The sequence below is a fragment of the Palaemon carinicauda genome, chromosome 41 (genome assembly GCF_036898095.1).
Source record: "Palaemon carinicauda isolate YSFRI2023 chromosome 41, ASM3689809v2, whole genome shotgun sequence".
Classification (NCBI taxonomy): Eukaryota; Metazoa; Arthropoda; class Malacostraca; order Decapoda; family Palaemonidae; genus Palaemon; species Palaemon carinicauda.
In genome coordinates, this window is record NC_090765.1 from 5,951,843 (window position 1) to 5,966,237 (window position 14,395).

The window sequence follows — 14,395 nt, forward strand, 5'->3', positions numbered from 1 at the left end:
GCCCTTGGCTGAAAGTAAGATCTCTCACATGGGCAGGGCATAGTCTTTTGTGTAAGAGCGTAAAGTGCAAGTTTCAATGCTAAATTAGTGCTGTGAATTTTTTCAGCACAGTGGAGGATGCGTCTGCTCGGTTCTGTAATTATCCTAGCCTTAGACCTCTTCCAAGCTCCCCAGCCCCTGGGAGAAGGAATGTCGTTCGGCGAAAGGAAACGAGAGAGAGCCTAGTTATAGCTCTAGAGCAGACGTCACCTCGAGCGTTCCGGTTGTCGTTGCCAGAACCCTCGTCCTTGCATGGGATAGTCTCATACTAACACTGTTGTTTGGGTCTTGTATTGCATCACGTATGCTGATAATAGTAATACTATAACCTATATAAACAAGGTTTTTTTTCCCAGATCGCCAGTCGGCCATGAGAACCCTCTGAACGGAACACTTTTAACCGTACGCGCCGAGCAGCATATTGTAGATCCTTTTGCTAAATCGCTCGGCGCCTAGTCTTTCAGGACATTCGGCGCCTCGTCTTTCAGGACGCTCGGCGCCTCATCTTTCAGGACGCTCAGCGCCACGTCTTAAAAGAATAACATATATAGGCACGGTTTTTTTGTCCCAGAGCGCCAGTCGGCCATGAGAACCCTCTGAATGGAACTCGTTTAACCGTACACGCCAAGCAGCATGATGTAGATAATTTTGCTAGATCGCTCGGCGCCTAGTCTTTCAGAATGTTCGGCTCCTCGTCTTTCAGGGCGGTCGGCGCCACGTCTGGCAAGAATAACCTTTATAGACACAGGTTTTTTGTCCCAGAGACCAGTCGGCCATGATAACCCTCTGAACAGAACTCTTTTTACCGTACGCGCTGAGCAGCATAATGTAGATCATTTTGCTAGATCGCTCAGCACCTTGTCTTTCAAGACATTCGGCGCCTCGTCTTTCAGGACGCTCGGCGTCACATCTAGGATAACCTATATAGACACTGTTTTTTGTTTCAGAGCGCCAGTCAGCCATTAGAACCCTCTGAATGGAATTCTTTTAACCGTACGTGCCTAGCAGCATAAGGTAGATAATTTTTCTAGATTGCTTGGCGCCTAGTCTTTCAGGACGTTCGGCCCCTCGTCTTTCAGGACACTCGGCGCCACGTCTTACAAGACGCTCGGCGTCACGTCTGTCAGGACGTTCTGTGCCACGTCTTTCAAGATGCTTGGCGCCACGTCTTTCAGGACGATTGGCGCTTCTTATTCCACTCTTACAGTCATGGCGCCTGTCTTACACGTTCGATGTCTAACATCCAGCATGAGGCATGACATTGATCATGAGAACCTCAGACTTGTGATGACACTGGTCGATTCGAATGTTGAGATCACTGATCTCTTTTATCATAGACGCTTTTAAGAATGCGAAGTTCCTCATAGTCGAGCGTCTAACCTTAGAGCAACGCGGCGACAGAGACGATGTTCTGGCTTTCTTGGACACCAGTGGTCAGGACCTTTTCCAGACGTGTTCTGTTAAACCTCGAGCGTCCTCCTGGATGTGAAATTTAACACGAAGTCACTACTACCGTTGGTTCTTTGTCAGAAGAAGACATTGATGATCACTTTTCTTCTTTGATTTTTTGAGTTATCAGAAGGAGAGGATCCTTAGTCCGTTCGTCCTTCAGTTGTTTAAGGAACTCATGCAAGTTTTTCGTAGTGAGTTTCCAGTCTATTTTGCACCTGTCACTCCACTTTAGCCTTCCTTTGAATTCACTTGGGAAGGCGTCGAGAAGTCTCTTTTTTTTTTACCAAGATGGTTCTTAACAGGTATTCAATGGAGCTTCAAAGATGTTTAGAGACTCAATGGTGTCTCAGAAGGACCAAGGATAGGCAGCTTTCGTTTTTTCCTTCGAATAGTCTGGCCTCTAGATCTTGTATCTGGGATTCAACTTTAGTTGGAATTCAAGAAGTCAGAGGTGTTCGTTTCAGCCTCTAAGGGTTGCATCCTTTCAGAAATAGAATTTCTTTGAACATCTCTGTCTAACTCAATTTCTCAGTAGAGTTAATCAGAGAGTTTCATCTGAGTTACCCAAAGGCCACCTAAGATTTGGTTTCAGATTCAGCAAGGAAGGTTTTTCATCTATGCTTCTTTAGCCGCAAATCAAAGGAAGGATCTCCTTTTCCGAATTTTTCTCAGGCTTTTCGAGGAAGACTTTCTGCAGGATAGCTACCAGACTCGAGGAACAGGGCAAAGATGTCGTACGTCCTCCGGGTAGTGACGTTGAGCGTCATCCGGGACTTGACGTCGATCGTCCTCCGTGACTTGACGTCGAGTTGATAGTTATTAAAACAGAGTCTGACTGCTTTCGCCTTCAGACAGTAGAAACCAGACTTTACTACTTCTGGTAATCAGTTGGAGAAGTTAGGAGCAGACCTTGGTCAGTTCTTCTGAAAGAGGAGTATTTTTTTCCTTTTTTAGAGAAACCTTCTTCAGTTTACCTCCCTCCCAGTTCTAGAGAGTTGTCTAGAGTCCGGCTATGTGTCTTGGTCTTAGCTCTGCCCCGATACTGTTCACGTATCTAATGCTTATATAACAGTCTACTGTACTCAAGATCTGAGCCTCCCGGGTTAGGGAAGATTGGCTTCTCAGGACTCATTCTTCCGATCTACATGTTGGATCTTCAGATAATGTTGAGCCTTTTTGAAGAATTGGATCTTCTTGTCTACAAGACGAGTCTCTTCTGACCCTATCTCAAAATGGGGATTCAGTCTAGTTTTCTAAGTCTTTTACGTCTCACCTTAGAACAGTGCAAGCCATCTTGAATCTTTATTTGAGATCCTTGAATTATCTCTGTTCTTCCTAGTTTTTCTAGACCAGGGCTCGTTTCCCGGCCAGTAGGAAGCTGGAAGTTGTTATCCTTTTGTGATATTTCTTCGTCCTCTTCTTTTCATCCTCAATGTTTTTGGGACAAGGAGAAGATCTTGAGTCCTTATGCGCCTTTTTCGGATGCTATAAGATGGCTTCAGTGGTGGAAAGATCCAGTCTATTCCAGTAGGTTCCAACCAGGAATCAGGCATTCTCCAGGAGGTCTCCCCTTTTTTGAACAAAGGACCTTAGGCCTTGTGTTCCGTCACCTCGACTTCGAGGTGTAAGCAACACTGGACTGTTGGCAAGTCAATGCCGATTTACCACAGCATTTGTTTTCTTTGCCAAGCAGGGCGGGACTCACTCTAGTCCCTCTAAGGGACGGCGAGGAGTCTTTTCTCTGGGCAAGGAAAAGAATGTATCCTTCTGTAAGGTTCATTCAGGGGGAAAAGAAGTTTGGCAGACTATATCAGCTGGAGAATGGTCTCTCCATCGAGAAGTCTGCAAGAATCTGTGGCGACTCGTGTGTCGTCCTTATACTGTATAGAACTTTTCACAGATTCTGGAGTGGATAATGGACTCTCCTAGGAGTCTTCCTTTTAGAGTAATTTTTCTCAGACTCCTCCCTTGGAAAGGTACTTTTCATAGGGGCTTTAAAGACTTCTACCACCAGGATTTATCAACCCATATGGGAGGTTTTAGAGAATAGTTCAGAATCAACCCTGTTTTCTCTTCCAGTATCTCTAAAGTTTAGTTGCTGTTTTCCTGTTGTTACTTCGAAGGAAGCGAATTTGTGCATCTTTCATCAAAGGATGCAGGAGTGTGTTTACGACTGTAGTCAGGCACAGTATCTTTCCTTTCGATTGATAAAGTCCTACAGGAACTTCTCAAATTGTTTGAAACATCTAATCAACAAGGACTCTTCAGTTTGGAGTCTGGATATAATCCTGAAGTTTCTTATGAGTGACAAGCTTGTCCACTTGCATTCTTCTTCATTTTTAGGACCTCACGATGAATTCTCGTTTTGTTAGTCCCACGACAACTAAAAGTATCAGTGGATTCATGCGTTTTGTAAAACATTGGCTTTCGAGGTAATGAAGCTATCTGTTCATTGCAGTTAGGCTTTCTCACCGAGAATGACCACCTTTCTAAACCTTGATCCAAGGCTTTTGAGTTTGCGACCTTCGGATATGGTTGGAGAACGGTTGGAGGGAGTCCTGTGTCCAGTAAGAACCCTGTAGTTCTTCCTGGGCAGAATGAAAGAGTTACGAGCAAGTCGAAGCTCTTTGGGGCTCGATTAAGTAGCCCTCGTTACAGATGTCAAGAATGTCCTTTCATTTTTCATCAGACTCTTAAAGGAGAGGCTTGTGCAATTTACCGTGAGACTTTTCTCTAATTTTTTAGAAGGTCAAGACACATGAAGTTAGTGCTGTAACAACTTCAGTGGCCTTCAAGCAGAATGGATTGTGACAGTTTTTTGGACACAACCTTTTGGGAGAGTAAATCTGTGTTCACTTCACACTTTTTGAATCATGTCCAGAGTCTTTATGAGGACGGATACACTCTGGGACCATTCGTAACAACGAGTGCAGTAGAGGGGGGAGGAACCCTCCACTAAGTTCCCATATCCTAATACCTTTTTCTTCTCTTGGAACTTTTATATTTTTATGGTTGTTGTGGCGATTGCGACAGTCACCCACAATCATTGATTTTTGTCAGATGTTCTATTTGTTCCTTGAGAGCACTCTGGAACAAGGTTATTGGAAGAGGTACTGTCACATAGAGGTTTTTAGACCGGTTTGACAACTCCCAGAGGTCTTCAGCCCCCTGGGTGGATCGCTGTGAAAGATTCGTTGAAGTCAACTTCCTTATCAGGTACGAACCCTTAAGTTTGTTTATTAACGCTTAAGTAAAATTCCATCTATACGGCTGTCTCTAACCCTCCACCAAAGGTGTTACTCAGCTATATACATAACTACCCGGTAAGTCTTGTGTTTGAAAATGTTTTCATTATAAAATAAATTTCTGAAAATACTTACCTGGTAGTTATGTATAATTAAAATCCCCCCCTCCTCCCCTCTAGAGACTAGAGGTATGGAAAATATGGATATCAATGGCATGGTTTCTAGATACCTCGCTAGGGGCGCACAGGTGGTACACCTGGCTATCCAATCGGCGATTGGATCGAGTTTTGAATTTTTCTGTCGTGACATCAGGGACGTAAGCTATATACATAACTACCAGGTAAGTATGTTCAAAAATTTATTTTATAATGAAAATAACATATTTAACTTGCTTGTATTTCATTTTTGTCTTGACGAATGTCTACTTTGTTTCGAATAGTTTTTAATCAAGACATTCAGTTTTATGGCAAAATTTTCTTTTTTTTTACAATTGCGCAACCCTTTTCTGACCATGGTACATTTTTATTTACTTGCCCTTAGAGAATTTGAGACAAAAGTTATCGTAATGTTCCATAAACTTCAAAAGCTCGGTTTTCTTCGATTTGAAGTCAGAAAAAGAATATAATTTCCTGTTTCAATATTTTTAGTTATATTAATTTTATTTCCTTGTGTGCCTGTTGGTTTATTTACAATTTTAGATTATGGTTGGCTGGAAGATTCAAAAAGTCAGATTATTAAGAAGCATAAAATTTGCCCAGAAAACACAGTCAAGAATATGTTATGCTAGCAAGGTCTTGCTCGTGTGGCCTTTTGGTACACGTAGGGTATAAGATCATAATTGTTTGTATTAAAGTATGTTAAAATGATCACTACATAAGAAAAAAAAAATAAGTTAAAGCCTGTATTTCTTTGCATGTTTATAGAATTACAATTTTTATGCATTTGTTATACCGGAAAATATATGTACATAGTGTCAAAGGTTATAACCAAGTATGCCGAAAGAGTAAATGCAAAATATATTATACTAGCAATATTTGTGGGCTTTTGTTATATGTAGCCTATATGTTTCTTGATTTGAGGAGTGGTGCTTACCACTGCGTAGTAAATAGCCCTAAGATGAGATAAATGTCTACGATCCTAGGGATGAGGAAAATTATAGCTATAAGCCAATTCTTATGCCTATTAAAGTATAAACAATCAACATAAAAAAAAAAAACTTTGAAGGTTGATTGCACAAAACTAATTTTTCGGAGAAAATTGCCTCTATCTGAAATAATGATCGGTTTCTGTCATTCAAACATGAAATATAGAGAATTTATTAGGCTATAATCTGTACATTCACTTGAAAAAAAAAAAACTAAATTGAAAATGGTGCCTATTGAAAGTGATTCTAGGCTACATTGATTAAGTACGGTAATTATTTTAAGAAAAATTAGGAAAGCTAAGAAAGTTTTCCCCTGTACAGCTTTTAGAAGATAACATTTTCTTTCAAATGGCATTTAATCGAAGAAATTGACTTGAGAAACCAAAGAAAAAATGAGTAGGAATATGATTTAATCTTAAAATAACAATGTTTTAGTGGGGCCGAGTTATATAATGTCTATAATGTACAATTATCCTATGTATGTAGATTTTGTTATTGACTACCCATTGGTAATGGTCTACCCTAACTCCACTGCTTGCATCCCTATGCATGAATGTTAGGGGATTGACAGAAATCATGACTTACACTCCTCTTAGTACAATAGATCAGCTAGCACTCCTGGGTTGGTCAGCCAAGTCAGTTTTGGTCATAGGGACTTCCTCTGTCTCCTTAGGATAAGTTTACTATTAAAAGTCTCAAGTTTGCATAATTAGGAAAAGTGTAAATTGATTAGAAAATTTGTGAATTTTCCCAACTAGACAAAAGTGAGACCATGTTACAACTGCAAGCCCAGGGTTAAGGTTTAAATGGCTTTTCCAGTTGTACTGAAGCCATACGCCTGTTAGAGTCTCTGTTGATTTAAGAATTTATGATGTCATTAAATTCTGCATGTTTTTAAGATTTTATTGTTCTAAGAAGCATAAGTTTTATAGATAAGATTTAAATTTCTATTTATCACAGTTTTCTTTATTTTTTATTTATTTAACTCTAATTATTGTTTATTTATTTGATTCAGTATACTGAATATATTTTTACCTCTGTAAGAGTCAAGCTGGACTCTATTGGTGTAATGAATACTGTATCAACTTCTCTGGTTTAGTTTGCATTCGTAATTCTTGAAAAGTTTGTTCTCTCATACCAGAGCCGCCACCTGAACCTGAAGCCGGAGGGACGATTGATGAAAATATGGTGAACAATGATGATGGCCCAGCTGATTCCTGGGAAGAAGCAGCTGATGCAGCCACACCTTCTCCCTCTCAGGAGACTTCTCCTAGTCCACCAACTCCAGCAACTCCGGACGAAGATGATGATGAGGATGCTGACAGTGAGGGTACCAGGAAAATGAAAAAGAAACCCATTGAGGAAGATGAAAGCTCTAAAAAAGAACCCGTCAATGTCATTTTTATTGGTCATGTTGGTATGTTATTTTTTCTTTAGGTATAGTAATTATATTCAATACTATAGTATAACTGGTCAAACAGAGAGATTGTTTTTGTCCTTGGGTAGGAACCCTATTGCCATATCTACTAGTATCCAATTTTGAATGCTTTACTTTATAAATCGTAAACTGATAAATAGGTAGTTTAAAATTTTAACATTTTTGCAGAACATAAGTGTTCGCGTGTGATTTTAATTTCATTAGTAAATAAAATGAGAAATTGTTTATAAACCATTTGCTAGCTTTGACAAGGGTTATGCAAGTGGGCCAAGCATATTTAATTATCTAGTTTAAAAATTTACCGCATAAGCTACCCTTCAGATAAGCCCCACTGCATAGTGTAGCCAAAAATAATGCCTTTTTCATTCTGGTTACTAAGTTGAAATAGTCAGTAGTGAAATTAAAGGTGATAAAGTTTAGAGATTTGGATTTATACGGTTATTTTCATTAGGTATCGTCCCAAATACTGTATGGCCTTGCTGGGAGATGTGCGAATACTTAATTACTTTACGTACTTTAATGGCTGCTTTTCTGGTCCTATAGAGTAGGGGAACCCTGCTCTCTGCAAGACCTTCAGTCATTTTATCATGTTCAATCCTAGGCATTCAACATTTCACACCAAATATTGGGGAGGATTTAAAGGTTGAGAGAAAATTGGCAACATGGGTTATCTCAAAGAGGTAAACAGTCCATCAGTTTAGATCTTATCAAACGGTAATGTATATGTAGTGTTTGTATTTATATATAATTTTTATTGATCTATGGAATAATGACTAATCCACCTCTAGTCACTCCAAACCATTGCCTTCTGGTACTTCTGGTAACTAAACACATATACACTATAGTATACTGTATAAACAAGAAGCTCAGATTTCTGTATAGAACAGGATTGACACCCTGGTCACATCTGGTACCTATAAGGATATAAGAGATCTTTGATCATGTAACCCTGGAATCTGATCTGAGAAAAAAAGAAGGCTACCTAAAAACACAACCCCCTACCCAGAATAAAAAGAGAAATTGATGAAGAATCTGTGAGTGAGTCTGAAGAAGTTTCTTCAAAGTTTATGATAAAGGAAGACTTGGTGACATGTAAATAATCAATTTTATAGAAACAGTGCAAAGATTGTGAATCCCTCACACGATAATTAATCAAGTTACCAAACATGTAGTGTAAAGGTCAAGGTCCATAGCAACCCTTGTGATGTGACGTCAAGTAGCTGAAGGAATCCCTAATGATGATGTACCATTCAAAGAAATAAATCCATCTCCAGTTATAGGAATAATTGGTAAAGCAATGGTTTTACACAAATCTACAAAATTTTGATGGTGGTGCGATGATAGCTTAATTTGTTAACTTCATCCCTATCAAAAAGATAAACAGGAATTAAATCAAATTAGATTTTATGACATATCAAAAGATCTAAAACCTAACAACAAAACTATTACTAGAGTAGTTAAACGGAAGCCCAGCTGCAATAAAATCAGTAAAAATATAGCTCTTCGCAGTGGAAAACCATCACCATGGCCTTAATGTTTAATCCATACAAAATTCAATGGAATATTAATGGGCTGAAAACCTCTGTGCATTTAGGGGATATTCAAAGACTAAAATATGTAACACTGTTGTAATATGGCTTCAGCATATTAACAATACTCTTCCTATTATAGGAAATTACTCTTATCATCAAATAATAATTCTTTATTATTTATATATACAGTCAACCCTCTGAACTATGGCAAAATTTTGCTAAATAATTCCCAGATAAATAAGATTTATTACTTGGAGACTTCAATGCCCATAATCCCATTTGGGACACTAATTATGTTACTGTAGATACAAATGGTTCCAAGGTTTAACAAATAGTGAATGATTGTAACCTCTGTTCAGTATATTAAATGGGGAAAATACTAGTACATACTACTCAAAAACTCTTGTAACATATTTCTCAATAGACTTCGTCATTGTCCATCAATTCAACGACCTTTATAGAAGTGAAAATTTCTTTATATTTTAATCATGTTAAGACTTGCAACAGGTCCTCTCAATCAGTGTTATAATACAAGTAAAGGTTACCGATAGGTTAGATTATTTTATGGGTCAAGTGCCTCCTTTCGGTTATTCACAAGATCACGATGAAACAAATTTATTTCTTTAACTGCATCACGCAAGCTGTTGACAAATATGTGTCTCTGACTAATGCCTGACCAATGAATTACTTGGTGGTCAAATACAATAACCTGATTGGTAAAGGAAAAGCATGTTGTTGGGAAAAAACTAAACTATTTAAACCTAAGACCTTATATGCAAGTCATACAACCACCGTGCAAGATCTACTGCTATCTTATTAATAGTTAAAATGGCCATCTGTTTTGGTGAAGTTTCACTCTTATTAAGGGTCTCAGGGTTGTATAGTTAAGAATAAGGTAAGATTTGTAATTTTTTATTCAGAATAACAGGTTGATTCTGTTCCTTTTAAAGGAGGAATGCTAATGAACTTGAAAAGTATTGATATTAATTTGATATTTGTAATAGTTGTGTTTTGTATTTTTCAGATGCTGGCAAATCAACGATTGGTGGTCAAATCATGTATTTGACGGGAATGGTAGACAAACGTACTCTAGAAAAATACGAGAGGGAAGCCAAAGAGAAAAATAGAGAAACTTGGTATCTCTCTTGGGCGCTAGATACTAATCTTGAAGGTTAGTTTTATGCTTAATTTCATTCTTTTCCTTAGTCTTTGTCATGAATAGAAAGATCAGAAAATGTTTAATCTTGGGTTTAGGTCGTGTGCATGTTGAACAGTCGCCTAACACTTGTACTTTGAAAGGATGCATTGCACCAACATCCGGTGAACTGTTGAAAGTATAATACTGAGTGGCAGATATTGGACCTGCAAGGGAAATTTTAAGGTATGAGGCAGATACTTGATGCCCTTTAGAATTTTAAAATTCATTAGTTTGTAATTGTTCCAACATAAATTTAAACCCTCGTCCTGTAATTGGAGTGAGCTTTCAGTGTAGTTAAAGCTCATTGTTGAGATTTGTAAAATGATTTTGATAGTTCCTAGCGAATGGGGGGGAAGCCAGCTGGGCAATTTTTTTAGCCACATATTTTAAATATTTATTTTTTTCATATGATTTTTGGCAGCTTTGTGTGAAAGGGTTATTAACTAAGAAAGGGTTTGCAATTTTCTTGGAAACTGTAGCTGACTGACAGATAAACTTTGATCCTGTTTGACAGCATTCCTGTTCATGTTATTCCCTCGCAAATGGGAAGAAGTGGTGTCCGGAAGGCGGTGGAAATACTGTATGGCGGTGCTCTTTTCATAAGTTCATCAGGGTCTTTCCTTGGACTGTCTTCATCATCGGCTTGAAAGCCACACTAGAAAAAAAAAACTTCTAAGTTCCACGTCTGCTTACCTTAATCTATTCACACAATGCCGGTTGGGACATGCGGAGTTTAAAAGGAGTTGCATATACAGTTTGCCTCCACTCTTTAGGAGGGTTGAGTAACAGACTTGCAATTTTGCAAAAATTTGCTGCCCTATTATTATTATTATTATTACTATCCAAGCTACAACCCTAATTGGAAAAGCAAAATGCTATAAGCCCAGGGGCTCCAATAAGGAAAAATAGCCCAGTGAGGAAAGGAAATAAGGAAATAAATAACTGAAGAGAACAAATTAACAGTAAATCATTCTAAAAAAAGTAACAACGTCATAACAGATATGTCATATATAAACTATGAACAACTTCAAAAACAAATATGTCATATATAAACTATAAAAAGACTCATGTCCGCCTGGTCAACAAAAAAGCATTTGCTCCAACTTTGAACTTTTGAAGTTCTACTGATAAATCCCAACCTAACAATTCCCTTTCCATTGCCTACGTGCGGATAATTAATACACTAAGTACTGCCTGATATTGTTTTTAATTGGTTTCTATCACATCATAGGTAGTTTTTTATTAAATTAAGATATATCATTAAGTGTACATTACATGGTTCCACTACTGAACACGGTAAGGCTACAGTACAGTACGTAACACTACAGTAATCACTGGCCGAAGTTGTTATTTTACCTAGTAGCCATCATACACTTACAGTGTAACAACAAAACACTGTTGTTCCTATCTAGTAATACTGTACAGTATAATACTAGCTAAACTGTAGTGTATATCACTGTAATACAGTATGGTCCCGAATTATGCAAGAATTTGGTCTATAAATGGCCCCGCATAAATGGAAAATGCATATTTCGAAACATAACTGGAATGATTCCATTAGGGCCATGGCAAACAGAAACTCGCCTATTCAAACGCGCTTACCACCCGTTTTCATTTCTTTCTATGTACTGTACTGTATTTTTTCTAATATTAATTTGTTCTTATAAATAGTTAAAACATTTGAAATATTTTAAAGTTTTAATTAACTTGAAAAAGGTTGAATTTACAACCAGGAAGGGTGTAAATACATATATTTTTTCTTATAACACGACCTAAGATTAGTAGTAATCCTAATAAGTTTGTCATATCTGTTTTATAAGACAGCTAGTGAATAGCACAACTATCACTATCTATATAGACTAGCTTTTGTTGTATTATTGAAAATCCAAAATTAACAAAATAAAGGCTATTTTATATCATGCGTTTCCTAACCATGCCAAAAACCACTCCATCTTAATCGGAAGCTGTTGTTTTGTTTATGTTCATCTGATCATAGCGAAGAAACTAAATCCTTTACACGTCTGTGTTTAGGTTACTTTTTGCAGCAACTGCTATCTTACCAAGTATTGATTATATGATGATTTTTTATTTTGGTATCTACGTGGTTTTACTTAATTTTTCTTAGAACTTCGAAATAAACCTGTTTGTTTAGTGTACTCTCCATCGTCGATCATAAGGAACAAACGGACGTATTAAACACAAATGATCAAGGTGGTAACTAATGATATAAAGAGCTTTTAGTAAATATGTTATTACAAATATTTTAATTACCGTATCCTAATAAATTCCTACAGACGTAGCAAAACAGGAAAACCATTTTTGTGTGTGTTAATCAACAGTAGCAAACTGCCTCTAGTGATAGCTTGATAATTTACGATAATTCTAAACTGTTACGAAAGATAATTGTCCATTCCATATCCAAAATACTTTTCCTATCTTCAGTTATAAGTCAACATGTACCCACTTAAAGTATGGAATCATTTGCAAAAAAAAAAAAAAAAAGTACTAGTCGGGTTTTTAGAGTTATCAAACAATTGCGTTACCACTATAACGTTGGATGTGACAGATGGTGTGAGATTGGAGAATAAATAAAATTTGAATCATGATTGATTTTAATACAGTATAACTGGAACTTTGTGAAGCACTAAAGATTTTATTTGTTAGACAGATAGAGGTAGTGAAAGGCAGCCTAGCTAGAGAGAGAGAGAGAGAGAGAGAGAATAAAGATAGTTTTGAATGTACTAAACAGAAATTATTGGTGCTTATGTAATATTAACTGTATAGATGTTTTGAATAAGTTAGGAAATGGTATAAACAATTCTTTGTTACTGTATTCGTACGCACATATTCTTGAGAGCGGCAGCTAGACATCGGCTGATTTGATCACAGCCAGAAGTTGGACATAAAGAAGTCAGCAATACTCAATTTGTAAAACTCACCCGAAATTTAAAACAAAAGTGCATGTTTTCTTACAGCACAATTAACTAAATAAATCTAGCAATTTTCTAGAATAAAGTTTTTCCTAAAAATTAGTGGTTTGCTGATGAAATCAGATGCTGCATTTTAAGCTTCAATTGAAATGGATTTATACACGGTATTATGTGGATAAGAGTAAGGTTATGAGATGTTCGGGAAAGGAAGGTGGTGCGAGGTTGAATGTCATGTTGAATGGAGAGTTACTGGAGGAGGTGGATCAGTTTAAGTACTTGCGGTCTGTTGTTACAGCAAATGGTGGAGTAGAAGCAGATGTACGTCATAGAGTGAATGAAGGTTGCAAAGTGTTGGGGGTAGTTAAGGGAGTAGTAAAAAAATAGAGGGTTGGGCATGAATGTAAAGAGAGTTCTGTATCAGAAAGTGATTGTACCAACTGTGATGTATGGATCGGAGTTGTGGGGAATGAAAGTGATGGAGAGACGGAAATTGAATGTGTTTGAGATGAAGTGTCTAAGGAGTATGGCGGTGTATCTCGAGAAGACGGGCTTAGGAACGAAGTAGTAAGGGTGAGAACGGGTGGAAGAATGAGTTAGCAGCTAAAGTGGATATGAATGTGTTGATGTGGTTTGGCCATGTTGAGAGAATGGAAAATGGCTGTCTGCTAAAGATTGCAATGAATGCAAGAGTTGATGGGAGAAATACAAGAGAATGAAATGATGAAAAACATTAAGTAGATATTGATGAAATATATCCTAGGTGATTACCATAATCATGACACAGCATAGTAAATCTACGGAACCTTCACGGCCAAATCGACTTGCGCGTGACGTTCTCTCGGTTTGTATCCTGGTCGTAAGTCGACGACTACCTGTATGTAAAAATATAGTTGATATGAACTAGCTGTTAAAGAATCTCAAAACCCATTTTCTAATAGGTCTCCAGATGGTTTCCAACAATATTTAGAATAACAACCGTGGAACCTATAGTTAAATTTTATTAAAAAAAAGAAAAAAAGTTGTCACTGCAGTAGCCATTTTAGGACCTGTAGGCCAACAAAGGGTACAAGCTAATGCGGCTCCTCCATCTTACCTCAAATCGGTAGTGCTTCCGCCATCCTGCTATCTAGTGTTCTGTCAGTCCTACCACAAGTTGGTAGTGTGGCTGCCAATCTGCAGTTTGTGCGAGTGCCTCCTCCCGCCTTCGTTCTCTCCTTTTACAAGACCGTCCTATAAGAACAGTTTATGCGAGCCTTGTGTTCCTCCAATTGTTCTGCTAGAAAATGATGAGGTGCTGCAAGTTATGTGCAGGACTTCACCTCATAGATCAACTCCTAAGGGAAGCAGTGCCATCTCAGCTCCTGCAAAGACATCAGTGGTTCCACAACAGCCTGTTGGAAGGAGGATTCCTCGCGAT

General features: G+C 37.8%; 1 protein-coding gene across 3 annotated transcripts in view; it reads left to right on the forward strand.

Annotated features, from left to right (window-relative positions):
- Positions 1 to 14,395, forward strand: part of eRF3 (eukaryotic translation release factor 3) — a 49,445-nt gene that overhangs the window by 9,907 nt on the left and 25,143 nt on the right. For all 3 annotated transcript variants that reach the window (XM_068364744.1, XM_068364746.1, XM_068364745.1), the window contains exons 2-3: positions 7,022 to 7,297; positions 9,875 to 10,021. In XM_068364744.1, the coding sequence (XP_068220845.1) occupies positions 7,022 to 7,297; positions 9,875 to 10,021 (423 nt within the window). The remainder of the gene's footprint in view (positions 1 to 7,021; positions 7,298 to 9,874; positions 10,022 to 14,395) is intronic.